Raw genomic sequence first — 21004 nt, forward strand, 5'->3', positions numbered from 1 at the left:
TCTTTCTGTTTGTTGTGCGGCTTTTTTTTTTTTTTTTTTTTTTTAATGCTCATAATGGGGCTTGAACTCAGTGCCCTACAATGGCACTAGCTGTTGCTCTATGACTTGACCCACACTTCTACTTCTGGCATCTTGCTGGTTAATTGAAGATAATAGCTTTGTCGACATCTAGCTTTGATTCTTAGATCTCAGCTGTCTTGAGTAGCTAAGATTTTAGATAGGTATGAACTATCAGCACCTGGCTTGAAATTTTTTTTTTTTTGGCCAGTCCTCGGGCTTGAACTGAGGGCCTGTCCTTGGGCTTTCTCAAGGGTAGAGCTCTACCACTTGAACCACAGCACCACTTCTGGCTTTTTTCTTTTTCTTTTATTTTTTTTTGTCTGTCTTGGGGCTTGAACTCTGGGCCTGGGTGCTGTCCCTGAGCTCTTCAGCTCAAGGCTACCACCCTATCCCTGGAGTCACAGTGCCACTTCCAGTTTTCTAGTGGTTAATTGGAGATGTCTCGAGAACTTTAGTGCCCGGGCTGGCTTTGAACTGCAGTCCTCAGATCTCTGCAGTCCTGAGTAGCTAGGTTTATAGGCGTGAGCCACCAGGCCTGGCACCACTTCCAGCTTTTTTCTAGCTATATGTGGTACTGAGGAATTGAACCCTGGTCTTCCTGCATGCTAGGCAAGCACTCTACTATGCCAAACTCCCAGCCCATTGAAATTTTTAAAAATAGAAAATATCAGCAAAGGGGCTGATTTTATTTTATTTTATTTTTATTTTTTGCCAGTCCTGCGCTTGAACTCGGGGCCTGAGCAAGCACTGTCCTTGGGCTTTCTCAAAGCTAGAACTCTACTACTTGAGCCCCATCACCACTTCCAGCCTTTTCTATGTATGTGGTACTGAGGAATCAAACCTGGGTCTTCGTGCATGCTAGGCAAGCACTCTACCACTAGGCCAAACTGATTTTTTATTTGAAAAGAAAAAAAGATTTTCAATTAGTAGATCTATAATTAGGTTTCAGCCACATATTTATCAGTACCAACAATCTATTTTCTGTCATATCAGTATTGAAAACACACCCATTGCCTGGTACTGGTGGCTCAAGCCTGTAATCTTAGTTACTCAGGAGGCTGAGGTCTGAGGATTGCTGTTTGAATCCAGTCAGCAAGGACACAAAAAATCTTGAGTTATTTTTTTTTTTTCCAGTCCTGGGGCTTGAACCCAGATCTCAGCCTCCTCTGTAGGTAGATTATAGGCATGAGCACTGACATGTGGCTTTTTTATTTTTGGCAGGTACTGAGGTTTGAACTCAAGGCCTTGCATTTACTCTGTTCGTTTTGTCACCTGAGCCACATCTCTAGCCTGACATTTTGCTGGTTATTTATTTTTTTTTGGTGCTGGCCCTCCTGGGGCTTGAACTCAGGACCCGGGTGCTATCTTTGAGCTTTTTTGTTCAAGGCTAGCACTCTTATTACTGGAGCCACATCTCTATTTCCAGCTTTTTTTGTAGTTAATTGGAGATAGAGTCTCCCAGGCTTTCTTGCCCTGGCTGTGTGGGAACTGGGATCTCACCTTCCTCAGTAGCTAGGATTGCAGTGTGAGTCACCAGCTCAGCTTACTGGTTATTTTTGAAGATGATTTTCCCAAACTCTTTTACCCTGTCCATTTTATTGGTATGAGTCAGCCGTTGTTGCTTCCTTTACATTTTCTTGATCTTATTTCCAAAAAATTCTAAAGATAATTGTGGGATCTTTTTCTGTGATGGTTGCTGCTATTTTATTGGAGGTGGTGGTGGTTGGAAGAGTGCTGTGTATTGAACACAGGGTTTCTTATATGCTTAGCACATACTCTACCAGTGAGCAACATGGCCAGTTCTTTTTTGTGCATGTGTGCCAGTTCTAGGGCTTGAACTTAGTGCTGTTCTAAATCTTTTTTCTCCCACTGCCAGTCCTGGGGCTTGAACTTAGGCCCTGGATTCTGTCCCCGAGCTTTGGTGCTCAAGGCTAGGGCGCTACCATTTGATCTATAGTACTCTGTAGTACAGTGGCTCTTTCTGTTTATGTGGTACTGAGGAATCAAACCCAGGGCTTCATGCATGCTAGGCAAGCACTGTACCGTTAGGCTACACACCATCCCTGTCCTGTTCTTTTAAAAGAATTTCAGTCATTGATTTAGGGGCCTGCTCTAAATCTAGGCTGACTTTTTCTTTGTTTTCCTTGCTTGCTAAGCTTCATTGCTGGTACTCTACCACTTGATTCATGAACCCTGTCTTGCTTTTTTTTTTGCGGGGCTTGAACTCAGGGCCTGGCACTTTCCTTGAGCTTTTTCAAAGCTGGCGCTCTGCCTCTTGAGCCACAGTGCCACTTCTGGCCTTTTCTGTGTATGTGGTACCAAGGAATCGAACCCAGGGCTTTGTGCATGCTCGGCAAGCCTTCTACCACTAGGCCACTCACCCAGCTCTCAGTCTTGCTTTTTGTGGGTGGTTTTGAGGATGGAGTCGAGTCCACAGTCTTCCAGGTGTCAGCCATAGTAGGATTGTAGACTTGAGCCAGCGGCACCCAGCTGCTTTAGGATGATTTCGTTTTGAGATCCTTAAGTAATTTTCTCTGTAAAGTTCTTTTTTTTTTTTGTTTCTGTACCAGTTCTGAGGCTTGAATTCAGGGCCTGAACATTGGTCCTTGGGCTTTCTCAAGGCTAGAAATCTACAACTTGAGCCACAGCACCACTTCCAGCTTTTTTCTAGGTATATGTGATACTGAGGAATTGAACCCTGGTCTTCTTGCATGCTAGGCAAGCACTCTACCACTAAGCCAAACTCCCAGCCCCTTTGTTGTTTACTTTTTTTTTTTTTTTGCCAGTCTTGGACTTGAACTCAGAGCCTGGGTACTATCCTTGGACTTTCTCAAGGCTAGCACTCTACCACTTGAGCTATAGCACCACTTCTGGCTTTTTCTGTGTATATGGTACCGAGGAATCGAACCCAGGGCTTTGTGTATGCCAGGCAAGTATTTGACCACTAGACCTGGCTCCTCGCCCCTAACAGTGAGTTTTTTTTTTTTTTTTTCCAGTCCTGGGCTTGAGCTCAGAGCCTGAGCACTGTCCTTGGACTTTCTCAAGACTAGAGCTCTACCACTTGAGCCTCAGCACCACTTCCGGCTTTTTTCTATGTATGTGGTACCGAGGAATCGAACCTGGGTCTTCATGCACCCAGGTCTTCATGCATGCTAGGCAAGCACTTTAACCACTAGGCCAAACTCCCGGCCCCAACAGTGAGTTTTTGCAGTAAGTTCATAGGTTCCTATTGAATATTACTATAAGAAAAATATATGTTTTTCAGGTTTTCTGGGTAGAGGTTGGAGGTAGTAGTGGAGATACAAGGCATCATACGCACTATGTAGCCATATTAGTGACCATATGCAACTTTTTTGTTGTTATTGGTTGTAGAATTTGGGCTCGTCTCAGAGCTCTTCGGGTCAAGGCCCCTTGAGCCACAGTGCCACTTCCGGTTTCTGGTGGTTAATTGGAGATAAGAATCTCACAGACTTTAATGCCCAGGCTGACTTTGAACTGCAATCCTTAGATCTCAGCCTCTTGGTGCAACTTAACTTCTAACATAGTATACTTGTATATTTAGGTCTTTGGATTGAACCAGGAATTACCAATGCTAATTAAGTATATGTTGTACCAATGAAGTATATGTCCACCAACCTAATCTTGTAGTGATTATTCATTGTATGTCCAGAAAAATCCTGTTATATCAAGAGAATATCAAGCTGATTTTTTTTATCAACCTGAGTTTTAATATGGTTGTTACATGCTTGACCCTAAAATTAGCTTCTCTAAAAGATCTTTATAAATATAGCTCAACTTATTTTTTAGATAATAGGCAGATGGACAATAAGTGTTTCAAGTTGTTCTGGGAATAATGATCTACTAAAAGATTTGTTACAGGAATTTGGATTTCTTCCCCTTAGGGTCCATTGGTCTCCTCCAGTTACTGGGTCTCGAAACATAGAGCTATAGCTTCATGGTGTTTTGCCAATTGTCCAGCTTTTTGCTTATTAAATTGGAGATAAAATTCAGAGTTTTCTGTCCCAGGTTGGCCTTGAACCTTGGTGAAATTTTAGCATTACAGGCCTATTTCCTTCTTCCTCCTCTGCCCCCTCCTCCCCAGTCCTTGGGATTGGACTCAGGGCCTGAGCTTTGTCCTTGGGCATTCCTCAAGGCTGTTGCTCTAACACTTGAGCCACAGAACCACTTCTGGCTTTTTCTGTGTATGTGGTACTCAGGAATTGAACCTATGTCTTTATGCATGCTAGGCAAGCACTCTACCACTGGGCTACACTCTCGGCCCTCCCTCCCTCCCTGTCTTTTTTTTTTCTTTCTGTTGTACTGGTACTTGAACTTAGGGCCTGGGCACTGTTCTTTTTTGGTGGTTAATTGGAGATGATTTTCCTGCTTGGAACCATGATCTCAGCCTCTTGAGTAACTAGGATTATAGCTACTGGTAAACACTGAATGATAATACTCTTCTGCTTACTTGAAGCTTTAACAGAGTGCAGCAGCATAGTTGTGTATTTATTATTAAGATTATTAAAATATTTCCTAATAGATTTAATAGAATTCACAAATGATTATGGTGAGATCATATATTAAGCATACTGCCAAATAAGTTTTCCTCTAGCCTGTTTTTCTTCCTTTCCACTCATTGATTTTTTTTTTTTTTGTGGGTCATGGGGCTTGAACTCTACCTTGGCGCGGTCCCTGAGCTCTTCAGCTCAAGGCTACCACCCTACCCCTGATCCTGGGTATTGTCCCTGAGCTCTTTAGCCCAAAGCTACCACCCTACCCTTCAGCCAAGCCCCACTTCCCATTTTCTAGAGGTTAATTGGAGATAAGGGTCTCAGGTCCTTTTTGTGCCTGGGCTGGCTTTGAACCTTGATTGTCAGATCTCAGCTTCCTGAGTAGCTAGGATTATAGATGTGAGCCTGGCAATTTCTTTTTTTTTTTTTTGGAGCGGGTCTGACCATGAAGTCCAGCTAACCTTGGACCTCCCTATATAGCTCTAGCTACTCATGCTCTTTCCTCAACCTTATACAGGATAAGATTATAGATGCTGGTTTTCTAGCATTATGCAGAGGAAAGAAAAGATTGATTTTCTGTTCATTACCTGTATATATCATCCCAGTTACTGTTGTATAGGTTCTTTTATGCAAGGAAACATAGGCTTAGAGACATAAAAATTGTTTGGGATCATACCTCTAAAATTGTGTAGTTTATATATGAAATCTTTCTCCTGATTCTGTTCTTTTTGCTCTTTTCTGTTATGTGTTATTGCTTTGCAAAATGAGAAAGCTTAGACTGCCGGTATCTGAAAAGAATTAATGTTTAGAGAAAACTTGGAGGGAATGGGCTGGAATTGAGTGTCCAAATTAAGTTTCTGCTAAGGAAAATGTATTGTTTGAATGTAAGTGGAATACCCTGTGAAAGATTCTCCTCTGAAATTTCTATTTTTTAAATGTCTTCAGATTCGTACGCAGTTTAGCCAGTTATTTGAAACTTTTCTCTCCCCTCCTCCCCATTTTAGTTTGAAATAAGGGCCTGGGTACCCTGCTTGATAAGTTTTTTTTCCTCGAGGCTGACAGTCACACTGAAGCCATACCTTTGCTTCTGGCTATTTGTGGGTTGATTGGAGATTAACTCTGGGCTGACTTTGTTTTTTGTTTTTTGTTTTTTTTTTTGTTGGTGTGGGACTTGAACTTTGGGCCTGGGCATTGTCCCTGAGCTCTTCAGCTCAAGGTTACCACCCTGCCCCTTGAGCTACAGTGCCACTTCCGTTTTTCTACACAGTGCCACTTCCGTTTTTTCCTAGAGGTTAATTGGAGATGAGTCTCACAGACTTTTGTGTCTGGGCTGGCTTTGAACTGCGATCTCAGATCTCAGCCTTTGAAGTAGTAGCTAGAGGATTGCAGGCCTGAGTCACTGGAGCTTGGCTAATTTGAAACTTTGCCAAGAATTTGCCAGTGACAGATTTTAACAGGCAGAAGTCCTTTCAGAATAGATAATCTCTTAAATGGATGTTCTTGTTTCATATATATTTACTCTGCTTATTTTAGTCTTAATGCACAATTAAAAGAACTGTGGGGCTGGGAGCTTAGCCTAGTGATAGTTTGCCTAGCATGCACGAAGCCCTGGATTTGATTCCTCCGTACCACATACACAGAAAAGGTCAAAAGTGGCACTGTGGCTCAAATAGCAGAGCACTAGCCTTGAGCAAAAGTGTTCAAGCCTCAGGACTGGCCAAAAAAAAAGGTGGACCTGGGTGCTGGTGAGTGGGTCACACCTGTTATTCTAGCTACTCGGGAGGTTGAGCTCTAACTCTAAGGATTGCAGTTTGAAGCCAGCCAGCCAGGAAAGTCTGTGAGACTTTATCTCCAGTAAAAAACCAGAAGTGGAGCTGTAGCTCAAGTGGTACAGTGTTGGCATTAAACAAATAAAGGAAGCTTAAGGACATTTGCAGCCCCTGAGTTCAAGCCCCATGATCGGCATTTAAAAAAACAAAAAAGAAAAAAAAAACACTATGGGAAGCCAGGCACTGGTGGCTGTAATGCTGTCTACTCAGGAGGCTGAAATCTGAGGATTGTGGTTTGAAGCCTGCCTGTCAGAAATGTCCATGAGTTTCCAGTTAATTACCAAAAGAGCTGGAGTGGAAAGTGGAGCTGTGGCTCAAATGATAGAGCGCTAGCTAAGGATAGTGTCCAGGCCCTGAATTTAAGCTCCAAGATGGACACAAGAAAAAGATACTACGGGAATGAAAATGATTTTTTTTCCCTTCTAGATTAACTGCTGAAGTGCTGATCGAGTTCTGCATTTCTTCAATGAGGAACTACAGGCTGATCTTCTGCCATAATCTCAAACAACCATAAATGACAAAAAAATGTTTGCTCAGTGAGGGTAGCTGGTGCAGAAGACATTTTTTAAACTTAGGTGTTTAAGTACTCAGAGGTAAGTTTTCAAAAGGGTAAATGCACAGATTTTTTTGGGGGGTTTCCCTTATAGCTACTATTTTTTTCTCTCCTTGGTTTTTACTATCAATTATACTGGCTGCAACTTGATTATGAACTTTGAGGTTTTGTAGTTACTAGCTGGCACTACATGTGTTATATAAAGATGTTACTAGTTGAAGACTGTAAATTTATGGCATGTTCTTAATTTCTAATGTTATTGTAAAATGGATTGTTTCCTGGTCATGTGACACATATTCTTGATCCAAGGGGTATATAATTGATTAGTGAGCTTATTTTTTTTTAACTCTTGAATCTTGAGTAATTAATCTTTGTGATCTATATTTAGTTATCTTACCAGTTTTTCTTTAAAAAAAAAATACAGCCAGGTACTGGTGGCTCACACCTGTAATCCTAGCTACTCAGGAGGCTGAGACCTGAGGATTGCAGTTCAAAGCTATCTGAAAATGACACTGTGGCTCAAGTGGTAGAGGGCTAGCCTTGCGCTGAAGACCTCAGGGACAGTGCCTAGGCCCAGAGTTCAAGACCCACCACCAACCAGCCAAAATATATAAATAAATAAAAATGCATAGTACTAGATTTTTATAGAATGTGGTTTTCATGGGATTGTTTTCTAATATCTCAGGTGACTAATATCAGATGATGTCCTGTTTCTTCCACAGCTTTTTTTTTTTTTTTTAAATTGTATGAGCCTTGCATTTAGTAGGCACATGGCTTACCACTTAAGCTATGTTCCCAGCCCTTTCTGCTTTTGGATTTTTTCAGATGGACATTCATTTTTTTTTGCCCACGCCAGCCTTAGCCTATGATCTACTTAATCTATGCATTTCAGCAACTGGGATTACAGGCTCATACCATGTCTGCTCTATTGTCTAGTTTATCACCCAGCTTGTTAGTTTCTTCTTGTGTCTTTCTAGTTCACCTCGAATACTTGAGATTACAGGCGCACACCATTATGAGGGCTCTTTAATTGATCCCAGTTCTCATAAAGTTAATACAAATAATGCTTTTTTTTTTTTTTTCATTTTTTTTGGGGTGGGGAGAGGATGGGATCATGGGACTTGAACTATGGGGCCTAGGCTCTGTCCCTGAGAGCTATATCTCAAGGCTACTACCCGACCCCAGGGCTTGGGTGTTGTCCCTGAGCTCTTCAGCCCTAGGCTACTGCCCTATCCCCTGACTCATGGCCCGGATTCCTGTTTTCTAGTGGTTATTTGGAGATGAGTCTCTTTAGAACCTGGGCTGGCTTTAAACCTTGATCCTCAGATCTCAGCCTCCTGGTAGCTAGGATTACAGGCTTCAGCCATCCCTCCCAGCTTGGTTTTTCTTTTCTTTTTTTTTTATGTGATCAGGGGAATTGAATTCTGGCTTAGACTACTACCTTACCCTTGGGCCTGGGCATTGCCCCTGAGCTCTTCAGCCCAAGGCTAGGGCCCTACTCCTTGAGGTGATGGCCCCACTTCCTATTTTCTAGTGGTTAATTGGAGATAAGAGTCTCACTGACTTTAGTGCTGGGGCTGGCTTTGAACTATTATCTTCAGATCGCAGCCTCTTGAATAGGATTATAGGCGTGAGCCACTGTGCTCAGCTTACAATTTTTTTCCTAGAACTTTTTTGTGTATGTATGTATTTCAAGATAGTGTCTTACTCTGTTATTCAGACATATCGTTGATCTGACTATATAAATCTCAACTTTTAGTGAAGAAGTCCTTTGATCAATATAGGGTTTCAAAATTACTCAGAAGAAAAAAAAATTTAAGGGGGATGGTACATACCAGCTATATATTAAGATCATGTCTCAAAAAAATTGACTATTAACAACGTTTATTAACCTATCTCTATAAAAAGAGATTTTCTGTTTGGATTATTTGTGTATTGAGAGTTTAGATATGGCTCATATATTAAGAGTCTAACACTGGATTAGTCTTTTTACCTGTGTCATTAAATAAATTAATAAACATTGTGGGCCAACATTTACCCTTGAATTTGCTTTGAGACATCAGTTACTGTCATTTGCTAATTTTTGAATGATCAGTTTTGCCATTGTTAAATGTGTAAATGCTTAACAAGAGCATTCAGAACTGATAACAGTTGAGAAAATACTTAGATAATTGTATTGAGCTTTATTTGTAAAATAATGCAATAACTGGGACATAAAATAGATGAGAACACATTCAGGTTAAAGCATTTTTCTTTAATGTATTTAGTCCATATTGCCACCTGTTAATCATTATAGTCTTTTTTTTGTTTTGTTTTGTTTTGTTTTTTGTTTTTTTGTCTTTCATTTGGCAGAAAAGACAGCTTTGATTTCTGGCTGCAAAAAAGATATGAGGAAGAGCTCCTCCCCTTCCTTGAGTAACTGCAACTCCGTTCTTGCTAACAAAATATTTGGAATTCCACTTGATGAGCTGCAGCAGGGAGGACATCCAGACAATGAGGTTCCATTCATAGTCCGCCACGTTGTGGACTATATTGAGGAACATGGTATACATTTCCTTACTTTGAGGGCTAGCTTTTGTTTTAATAAACACAGCTTAACCCTTGATCTTGGATTTAATTTTTTTTAATGTGAAAAGTGGAAAACATGAAAAACAATAGGATTCTTTTTAAAGCTTTAATATGTTTTTTTATTTAAATTCGTGTGCCTAGAAATGACAGTTGCCTAGCCTAGAACATTTTTAGTGGGGGTGATAGGATATTTTTAATGGATATGAAGGGTGGGATAAAATACAATATCCCTCAGAGACAGTATGTTTCTAGATGACTGACTTTTGAAGGCTTTTAGCCAAATCTGGGGAGTCCAAAAAGGCTTCCAAAAGTATGGCTATTTTAAGTTGATTTGAGAATGAATATATTTGATAAAGTAGTTGAAGTTGCAGTTTAATATTTCCCTTGAACTAATGTAGGCGGTCTGGAGCAACGAGGACTTTTTCAAGTCAATGGAAATGCTGAGACAGTGGAGTGGCTTCGGCAGAGATACGACAGTGGAGAAGAAGTGGATTTGGTTAAGGAAGCAGATGTTCCCTCAGCTATTAGTCTTCTTAGGTTTTTCCTTCAGGAACTTCCTGAACCTGTTATTCCTGGCAGTTTGCATATTCACTTAATGCAGCTTTCTCAAGGTAACTTGCTTTGATTCCTATCAATGAGTCAGTCATTTATTTTAATTTTAGAGTCCTTTTAGAAATTCCTTTTCGAAATCTTGATATGCAGTCAGTAAGTATAGTATTTCAAAGAATAATTTCTTAGTTTTTCATTTTCTGTTAGAGGCTGTATGATGCAGTTACTGGAATGGCAGTGTTTACTTTTTTTTTTCTGGTGGGTTAGTTGGAGGTAAGTCTCATGGACTTTTGTGCCAGAGCTGACTTTGAACCTTGATCCTCCAATCTCAGCCTCCTGATTAGCTAGGATTACAGGCATGAGTCAGTAATGTTCCCAGCTGTGTTGGTTGTTTTGGGGACAGGGTCTTACTTTATTTCTGAGCTGACCTGGATTGTGGTCTTGCTATTTGTAGGTCACCACATTTTTGGGGTGCCAGGCGCATACCACCCACCACACCTAGCCATTGGTCAAGATGGAATCTCAAACTTTTTTTTGCCTGCATTGGCTTCGAACCTTAATTTCATGTAGTTTAGATTATAGGTTTGAAAAACTATGCCCAGTTTGAGACTTGTGTTTGCAGAAGTGGCCTATATCATGATAATAACCTTTTACCAAGGGTTTTCCTTAAGAGTTTACTTAAGAGTTCCAAGTGTTAGCATGTCTGCCCGGTAATAGTGCAAACTTAATTTAGTTCAAACTTGAACACCATCACTAAAAATAAAGCCCTTTCCTTTATATATAAACACACACACACACACATATATATATATATTTTTTTTTTGCCAGTCCTGAGGCTTGAACTCAGGGCCTGGGCACTGTCTGAGCTTTCTCAATGCTAGTACTCTCCTACTTCAGCCACAGCTCCACTGCTGGCTTTTTGTGTGTAGGTGGTACCAATAAATTGAACTCAGGGCTTTGTGCATGCTAGGCAAGTACTCTACCACTAGGCTGCACTTCCAGCCCCTCCTTTACTTAAATTTAAGAACCTGAAGAAAATTGTAGAATAAAATATGGTTGGTACTCAATACTGAAGCAATAAATTCATTTTGAGTGTACCTATAGGAAATTACCTTTTCATCATCAATTAAGTTAATGTAGGCTTAGTTTCTGTTAATAATAAACACAAGACCTGCCTAGCTTAAGTGATAAAATTTGCTTGTTAAGAAAGAAACCAGCACAAGGTTAGAGAAGAAAACCAAATGAGAAATAAAAGATCATATTTAATTTAGTTCTACTATTGCTGAAATTAATAGCTCTTTTCCTAATGTCTGGGGGAAGAATAAAGTCCTTGTTTTCCCATTCTTCTTTTTTTTTTTTTTGCCAGTCTTGGGGCTTTTGAACTCAGGGCCTGGGCACTGTCCTTAGACAGTTTCTCTTTTTTTTTTTTTTTTTTTTTTTGCTCAAGGCTAGCACTCTGCCACTTGAGCCACAGCACCACTTCTGGCTTTCTCTGTGTATTCTAGGCAGGCACGCTACCACTAGGCCATGCTCCCGGTCCTTTCCCATTCCTTAAGTGAAAAATATTAGTGAAATGGTATTAGTGAATAACCGTAGTGAACATATTATTTATTACTAATTTTTCAAATTGCTATTTTGCCTAGTAGTTGATGTTGATTGACAGTGTTAGTGTATTTTAACTTGCAGTTGATATTAGGTTAGAAACACAGGTTTAGTCATGCAGGAGACACTACGAAGAGAATTAAAAAGGGAAACTAGAAAATTGATGTCAATGAGTAATAGATGAAGAAAACATCCTCCAGCAATTGACAAACTTGAATTCCTTTTTTCTACCTCCCCTTTCCCAACTCTTCTCCCACGTTAATGAGTGAAATGCAAAGTCCTAAGGCATTTAGCTTCTAGTAGAGGAAGTGGAGAGATTTTGAATAGGCATAATAAAGAAGTGATGTGGGTGGAGTAATGTGAACCTGGCAAAATATCTGAGCTTTACTTTTTACTTCATTAAGAAAACCTTTAATTATGTTTTATAGATTATAATAATGAAGATGAATTTGGAAGAAAGCTGAGGTTCCTCTTGCAACAGCTTCCACCTGTTAATTATAGTTTATTAAAGTTTCTGTGTAGATTTTTAGCTAATGTAGCCTCACATCATGAAGAAATTTGGTCTGCAAATTCTTTGGCTGCTGTCTTTGGTCCAGATGTCTTTCAGTAAGTTGTTTAATAAATTTTTGCTCCATTTTTAGAAATGAGATTTGTGAAGTAGAATCGTAATGTCTTCCAAGTGATTATTATGAATCATTTTTTTAAATAGTAGATCTGATTTAATCTTCATAGCATTGCTGTGAATAGGGCACAAATTAGGTAGGCTTTACAGATGGAAAACTGAGGCTTAGCATGATGACATAAATTGCTCAGTTTCATAATGTGACTCATTGGTTCTCTTCTAACTTACCTGTTACTTAAGGACTCAATCCAATTGGATTTTTATTCTTAGCATTTACACAGATGTGGAAGATATGAAAGAGCTGGAAATTGTAAGCAGGATAATGGCGGGACTTCTGGAAAACTACTATGAGTTTTTTGAGAGTGAAGAGGAAGATTTTTTATCAAATGATTTGAGTTCAATTACTGAACAGGTAAGACTATCTTAAACTCTTTATTTGGAGATAGATTTTGTATTTCAAGAATCTACTTTATGGGCTTGCTACACTTCTGCAGAATTTATGTATTGAACTGCAGGTGATTCGCCTGTTTTTGGTCATGGTACTTGAATGCAGAGCCTGGCACTGCTGAGCTTTTTTAGCTAAAGGCTGGGGCTCTGATTTTTAGAGCCATAGTACCACTTCCGCTTTTCTGGTAGTTAATTGGAGATGAATCTCAGAATTTGAACTATGATCCTCAGATTTCAACTTCCGGAGTAGATGGTTTATAAGCACGAGCTGCTGGTGCTCAGCTTATTTTATTTTTTGTGCTGGGGCTTGAATCTAGAACATAGAGCATATTAGCTATGTAAAAGGTACTTAAGTCAGTCTATACTTTTTTCCACCTCTGTTCATATAGGCATTGTTGATTTTGTAAGAAAAGTATGATGTTTTCAAAGATATTATTCTAATATAGAAGAATACAGGTAAAAGGTAAGAAGGTAGAGGAAAATTGATGTTACACACTTAGCTTTATCGTTTAAGACTGGCTTTTTGCTGGTTAATTAGAGATAAGTAAATTTAAAGTAAACATATTTTGGGGGAAGGGGGGTATGCCAGTCCTGGAATTTGAATTCAGGGCGTGGGCACTGTCCCTGATCTTTTGTGCTCAAGAGCTAGTGCTCTATCATTTGAGCCACAGCTCCACTTCTGACTTTTGATGTTTAATAGGGGAGAAGAGTCTCAACAGTCTTTCCTGCCCAGGCTGGCTTTGACCTGCTGTCCTCAGATTTTAGCCTACCAAATAGCTAGGATTATAAGAGTAAGATACCATCATCTGGCAGAAACAGATTTCTTTTTTTCTTTTAAATTGTATTATAAGGGTGATATATAAAGGGTTACACTTAATATTCGTAAGGTAGTGAGTACATCTTGAACATTGTTAACCATTCCAGAAACTGATTTCTTAAAAAACAAACAAACAACAACAACAAAGCTGGGCATGGTGGCTTACCGCCTGTAAGGCTAGCTACTCAGGAGGCTGAGATCCTAGGATCAAGGTTCAAAGCCAGCCGGCACAAAAGAACCTGAGACTTTTATCTCCAGTTTACCCCTAGAAAATGGGAAGTGGGGCTTGGCTCAAGGATAGGCCTTGAGCTGAAGAGCTCAGGGACAATGCCCAGGCCCTGGGGCAGGTCAGCTGAAGAGCTCAGGAACAGTGCACAGGCCGAGTTCAAGCCCCATTAACCCCCCCCTCCCCCCCACACACACAGAAGGCTGAGAATAAAGGCTTGGACAAATCCTGGAGACTCGTTTCCAGTTAACTAACAAAGAGCTGGAAGTGGAGAAGTGGCTGAAATGGTGAAGCACTAGGCATGTGGGACAATGTCAAGGGCTTTGTGGCAGGCACTCTACTACTAGGTCACGCTCTTGGTCCAACCCACTGGTTTTCATGTGAAGTCTGACTTATATTCCTGCTGCTGAATGGAACTAATGCAATCATTAGTTTCTGCTTTAGAATTTTTGTTTGGCGTATAATTTATAGTTTTTATTTTCATTTTTTAAAAAATAGTGTTTCTGGGCCAGGAATTTGGCCTAGTGGTTGAGTGTTTGCCTAGCATGCACAAAGACCTGGGTTCGATTCCTTAGTACCACATACATTGAAAAAGCCAGAAGTGGTGCTGAGGCTCAAGTGGTAGAGCTCTAGCCTTGAGGAAAGTCCAAGGACAACTCAGGCCCTGAGCTAAAGCCCAGGACTGGCAAAAAAAAAAAAAAAAAAAAAAGGTGTTTCTTTGATGTTCTGCTGAATTCAGGGCTTTTTGCATGCTAGTTCTGCCACTCAGGTACATCCCCAGTCTTACAATTTAATGTTTTTTGTTTGTTTGTTTTGCAAGTCCTGGGGCTTGAACTTGGGGCACTGTCCTTGGGCTTTTTCAGGGCTAGCATTTCTACCACTTGAGCTACAACACCACTTCTGGCTTTTTCTGTGTATATGGACTCAAACCCAGGGCTTTGTGCATGTTAGGCAAGCAGTCTACCACTAGGCCATGCTCCCGGCTATAATTTAATGTTGATTAAAAAAAAGTTGACCAGGTCTGGTCCTGGCAGCTTATGTGTATAATCCTAGCTAGGATCCAAGAGGCTGATACCTTAGGATAGAGGTTCAACACCAGCCTGGGCAGGAAAATCTAGGAGATTCTTATCTCAACCATCAAAAAGCTGGAAGTGGAAATGGGCTGAGGTGCTAGAGTATCAACCTTGAGCAAAAGAGCTAAGGACAGTGCCTGGGCCATGAGTTTAAGCCCTAGTATCAGTACAAACGAAAAAAGTTGGCAGTCTCTTTATGTGAGGTATTGATCTTAGGAAATGAGGAAATAAAAACGAGTTGTGTTTGCAGTTTTCTTAGAATGTCTATTTTAGAGACATTAAGTTTTATATGTTAATTCTGAGTTTCCTTTTATTTATATAGGTTAATGAACTTTCTGAGGAAGAAGATGAAAAGCTGGAACATATAGAAGAACTTCCAGAAGAAGGTGTTGAAAAATCAAATGAAATGCCAGAAGTGGTACAACTAAGGATGAGTGAAAATATCCTGGAAGCAAGTAGTCTTACACCATCAACAAGGTAAATATTTGGGCTGGATGAACTTTAGAGGTAGAACATGTCATTTTAAGATGTAGAGTGTCTTAACACAAAACAAATTATAACTATGTGGAGAATTGATATTTTGAAAAAGAGCAAGAAAAAGATTTAAAGCAGCAACCATGATAAAGAATGTTGAATTATCATTTTTGCCTACCTTTAAATATTGGAATATCCAGCCCAGGTGCCAGTGGCTCTTGGCCACTGAGGTGATAGCGGATAAGATCTGAGGATCATAGATACTAGCTCAGGCACAAAGGTTTATGCAGTTTAAACACCGAAGAGCCAGAAGTAGAGCTGCATGTGGTTTAAGTGATAGAGCATTAGGCTTGAGCAAAAAAGCTATGATTCAGCTTAGGCCCTGACAAAGCCCTAGTACAGGTACATGTATATATGCACCCACACATGCAATCTAGTGTACCGGTGGCTCACATCCACAATTTTAGCTACTCAGCAGGTTGAGATCTGAGGATTATGGTTCAAAGCCAGCCTGTGCAGAAAAGTCCATGAAACTTACCTGTTAACCACCAAAAATCTGGAAGTGGAGCTAAGACTCAAGTGGTAGAGGGCTAACCTTGAGCAAAAACAAAAGAAACCAAAAAAAAAAAAAACCTTCAGGGACAGCACCTAGGCCCAGAGTTTTAAGTCCCAAGACCAGTATGTACATGCCCATAAAAATAGTAGCTAATTACTGACATTTGAAATACAAGAAAGATAGCTGGGTGCGGTGGCTCACACGTATAATCCTGGTTATTCAGGAAGCTGAGATGTGAGGATTGAGATTCAGAGTCAGCCTGGGCACTAAAGTCAGTGAGATTCTTATTTCCAGTTAACCACCAGAAAGCTGGAAGTGGCCCTGTGGCTCAAATGTCAAGAGTGGTAGCCTTTCAGGAACAGTATCCAGGCCTAGAGTTCAAGCTCCATGACTGGCAAAAATAAAATACCAGCAAGAGATTATTGCAACAAAACATCAGGAGATGATCCTAGTTGACATTAACTCTTTAGGGAAAGTTTCATTTTTCTTTTTGGTATTTTACTGGCTAAGTCTCTAAATATTTAACTTTGTTTTTATGAAACTACTAGAAAAAGACTTATGGCAGCTATATACTGGTGGCTCACACCAATAATCCTAGCTATCCAGGAGTCTGAGGATCAGTGTTCAAAGCCAGCTTGGGTAGGAGAGTATGTAAGACTCTTCTCTCTAATTACCAAAAAACAGGAAATATTGCTGTGGCTCAAGTGGTAGTTTACAAACATTGAGTATACAAACATAGAGACAATGCTAGGACTGACTTTAAGGCCCAGTACTAACAAAAGAAAATGCCGCAAGACTGATGGCTACACTTTCCTGTACATGTTACACATTTTTTCTTCTTAGTATTCTTCCCGCAAAGGAAATTCCAAAAGACTTTCTTTAAATATGATATGTTGGGAAGTACTTCTTTTATTTTCTGTTTTTGACAGGGAGTTATGACTAAAAGGGCCATGTGCTCATTTTGCCAGCCATCTACTGCTTGAGCCATTTTTCTAGGCTATTTTTCAGATAGTGTCTTGTGTTTTTGCTGGATCCAGTTGTGGATTCCAATGTGAATACTATACTGCCCCGTTTATTAAGAATAGAGTCTTATGGCCAGGCTTGGTGGCTCAAGCCTGTAATCCTAGCTACTCAGGAGGCTGAGGTCTGAGGATCTTGGTTCCCAGCCAGCCCGGGCACTACCATGCAATTCTTATCTCCAATTAATCACTAGAAAACAGGAAGTGGGGTTGAGGCTCAGAGATAGGGTGGTAACCTTGTGCTGCAGAGCTCAGGGACAGCGCCCAGGCCCAGAGTTCAAGCCCCATGCCTAGCCAAAAAAAAAAAACCTTTGTACTCACTTGAGCTCAAATTTTGATTCTCTTGATCTCTGCTTCCCAGGTAATTGGGATTATAAATGTGAGTCACCAGTACAGGCCTGAGCTGCCACTGCTATCACCATAGGGCTGGCAATGTGGCTTAGTGGGAGTAATTGCCTAGCATGCATGAAGCCATGGGTTTGATTCCTTGGTACCACATAAAGTGAGAAAGCCAGAAGTAGTGCTGTGGAGTGATGAGTGCTAGCCTTGAGCAAAAGAAGCTCAGGAACAGTGCCCCCCCCCCAAAAAAAAAAACAACCAACATCAAAAAACCCTCAACTATTTCTAAAACAACAAAAAAAGATTTATCAGCATAAATGTTATTTGATTTCTTTCCTTTTTTTTGGGAGCTGAACTCAGGGCTTGAACACTATCCTTGAGCTTTCCTCAGGGCTAGAGCTCTACCAGTTGAGCCAAGCACCACTTCCAGCTTTTTTTCTATGTATGGAGTACCAAGAAATCAAACCCAGGTCTTTGTACATGCTAAGCAAGCACTCTAACCACTTGGCAAAACTCCCGGTCCCCATAAATGTTATTTAAGCTGAGAATAATCTATTCATTGAAAATCAACATAACATTTTGTTGGGGTCCTTCTCGGATGTCTAGGAGGGGGGTAAGATGGCGACGGAGCCCACAGATAATCCCAGGAATAGACTCTGGAGACCAGACTCTTGGTGCAGGTCTAACTTTTTTTCTAACATTTTAGAAAATGTGCTCGCTAAATACAGATGGAGTGGTGGCCACCATGTCAGCAAATAGGGACGTCCCTGAATGCAACCGCTAGCTAATGGTGTCCTGAGACACGACCTGCTTGCCTGGAGTATCTGGGAATTCCTACTCTAGATGGGAGGGGCCAGGCTCCTGACTGCTTGCGTCACTGAGTGGTGCTTATTATTTTTAATTTTATTTTTTGCCAGTCCTTGTGCTTAAACTCAAGGCCTGAGCACTGTCCTTAACCTTTCTCAAGTCTAGAGCTCTATCAGTTGAGCCACAGCACCACTTCCAGGTTTTTCTTTTTTTTTTTTTTTTTTTGCCAGTCCTGGGCTTGAGCACTGTCCTTGGACTTTCTCAAGGCTAGAACTCTACGACTTGAGCCTCAGCACCACTTCTGGCTTTTTCTATATATGTGGTTCCAAGGAATCGAACCCGGGTCTTCATGCATGCTAGGCAAGCACTTTAACCACTAGGCCAAATTCCCGGCCCACTTCCAGGTTTTTCTATGTATGTGGTACCAAGGAATCAAACCCAGGTCTTCATGCTAGGCAAGCATTCTACTAATAGTCCAAACTCTTGACCTGTGTACTCTTAACTAACATTGAAAATATCATTCTCATTCATAAAATATTAAGTTCAGCATAGCCAGGTTTTGTTCCTAAAGCAGTGAGTTTGCCAATCCTGGGCCTTGAACTCAGGGCCTGAGCACTGTCCTTGGGCTTTCTTAAGGCTAGAGCTCTACCACTTGAACCTCAGCACCATTTCTGGCTTTTTCTATGTATATGTGGTACCAAGGAATTGAACCCAGGTCTTCGTGCATGTTAGGCAAGCACTCTACCACTAAGCCAAACTCCCGGCCTCTCTTAGCTTTTTTACTCAAGGCTGGTGCTCTACCAGTTTAGCTACAGCTACAGCAGGTTTTTAGTGGATAATTGGAGAAAAGAATTTCTAAGTTTCCTATCTGGGGTGGCTCTGAACCTTGATCCTCAGATCTCCTGCTGAGTAGCTAGGATTATAGATGTGAGCCACTGGTGCCAGGCTGTGAGCTTGTCATTCAAGGAATTTATATGAAAAGTAATTTCAGAACACAAATTACTCAGGGTACCTGTGGCTCATGCCCCTAATCCTAACTAATCAGTAGTCTGGGATGTGTGAGGGTCATGCTTTGAAGCCAGCCAAGCAGGAAAGTCTGATAGACAGTTTTGTTTTTTGGTCTTGAATTCAGGGCCTGGGTGCTGTCCCTTAGCTTTTGCCTTCAAGGCTGATGCTCTACCATTTGGAGCCACAACACTACTTCTGGTCTTCTGGTAATTAATTGGAGATAAGAGTTTCTTGGGCTTTGCTTTTCTTTCATTCCTGAGGCTGTTTTCAAATAGAGATCCTTGGGGTCTATCTGCCTGAGGATGTAGGCTTATTAGGTGTGAGCCACTAACACCTAGATCAGAAACTCCTTAAATGTACATAGTCTTATTTGTCAGTTCTTGCTCCATTCTGTCCTCTATGTATCTGAAGTTCTGTTCAGAAAAAAAATTTATCTGTGCCTGTAATTTCTGGGATTTACCGTATATTTTTCTGTAGTAGACTTAAAAGTTTTTTTTTCCCCTTTGACCTCTTTTGTCTAATTGGAGTTGATTTTTATATAGAATGAAAAATACAGATCCAATTTCAATCTCCTGCAGATAGATAGTATAATTTGTTTTTTTTTTTTTGTTTTTTTTTTTGCTAAACCTGAGGCTTGAACTCAGGGCATTAGTGCTGTCCTTGAGCTTCTTTTGCTCAAGGCTAGCACTCTACCACTTAAGCTACAGTGCCACTTCTACCTTTTTCTGTTTATGTAGTATCGAGGAATCAAACTCAGGCCTTCATGCATGCTAGTAAAGCACTGTAGCACTAAGCCACATTCCCAGTCCCATTATATGTTCTTGACTCCTCTGTAAAAGGAGTTGATTGCAGGTCTGTGACTCATTCCTGGATCTACTATTCTGTGCCATTGGTCTTCAGGTCTCTTTGTGCCAGTGCCAAACTCCTTTGTTACTGTGACACTGTAGTATAATTTGAAGTCTGGTATTAAACCTCCAGTGGTGCTGTTTTTACGTAGAATTACTTCTGCTACCTGGAGTCTCTTCTGCCTACATAGGTATTTTTGTAACTCTGTGAGGAATGATGTTGGGATTTTGATGCGTATTGCATTGGATTTGTACTTTGTATTTGACAGTATGATCATTTTTACAATATTCTATTAATCTGTTCAAGATGCTTATGAAATTTTTTTTTCCAGTCCTGGGGCTTAGACTCAGGGACTAAGCTCTGTCCTTAGGCATTCATTCCTAAAGTTAGCCTACTACCACTTGAGCCCACAGCGCCACTTCTGGCTTTTTCTGTGTATGTGATACTGAAGAATCAAACCTGGGTTTTTGTACATGCTAGGCAAGCACTAGGCCATGCTCCTGGCCCGCTTATAAAAATTTTTTTTACAAGATCTCTTTAAAAATATCCCCAGTAGACATAAAAATAAATTGGCAGATTTTTTTTTTTTTTTTTTTGCCAGTCCTGGGCTTGAGCTCAGGGCCTGAGCATTGTCCTTGGACTTTCTCAAGACTAGAGCTCTACCACTTGAGCCTCAGCACCACTTTTGGCGTTTTTCTACGTATGTGGTACTGAGGAATGAAACCTAGGTCTTTGTGCATGCTAGGCAAGCACTCAAGCACTAGGCCAAACTCCCAGCCCCAAATTGGCAGATTTTCTAATCTAAGCAGACACAAACTGGATTTTTATGATTATAGTGCATGTGTCTAGAATCCTTACACTTGGGACACTGATGCCAGAGGATATTAGTTATATAGCAAGACTGTTTTAAATAAGAGTTTCTGAATGCTGGTGGCTCATGCTTGTTATCCTAGCAACTCAGGAGGCTAAGATCTTGAGGATTGTAGTTTGAAGGCAGTTGGGCAGGAAAGTCCATAAGACTTGTATCTAGTACTATCACTTGCTATTCTAGAGGTAGAGTGCTTTCTCAGAGCAAAAAGCTTGGTGACAGGGCTGGGA

At 40.6% G+C, this 21004-nt stretch overlaps 1 protein-coding gene across 3 annotated transcripts in view; it reads left to right on the top strand.

The window, feature by feature from the left end:
* Fam13b (family with sequence similarity 13 member B) overlaps positions 1 to 21004 on the top strand; it is a 76592-nt gene that overhangs the window by 21202 nt on the left and 34386 nt on the right. For all 3 annotated transcript variants that reach the window (XM_090331476.1, XM_090331475.1, XM_090331477.1), the window contains exons 2-7: positions 6827 to 6993; positions 9306 to 9497; positions 9920 to 10132; positions 12101 to 12278; positions 12565 to 12706; positions 15180 to 15334. In XM_090331476.1, the coding sequence (XP_090187602.1) occupies positions 9341 to 9497; positions 9920 to 10132; positions 12101 to 12278; positions 12565 to 12706; positions 15180 to 15334 (845 nt within the window). In that variant the 5' untranslated portion in view covers positions 6827 to 6993; positions 9306 to 9340. The remainder of the gene's footprint in view (positions 1 to 6826; positions 6994 to 9305; positions 9498 to 9919; positions 10133 to 12100; positions 12279 to 12564; positions 12707 to 15179; positions 15335 to 21004) is intronic.

Source organism: Megascapheus bottae, chromosome 4 (assembly GCF_031878675.1).
Source record: "Megascapheus bottae isolate mThoBot1 chromosome 4, mThoBot2.hap1, whole genome shotgun sequence".
Classification (NCBI taxonomy): Eukaryota; Metazoa; Chordata; class Mammalia; order Rodentia; family Geomyidae; genus Megascapheus; species Megascapheus bottae.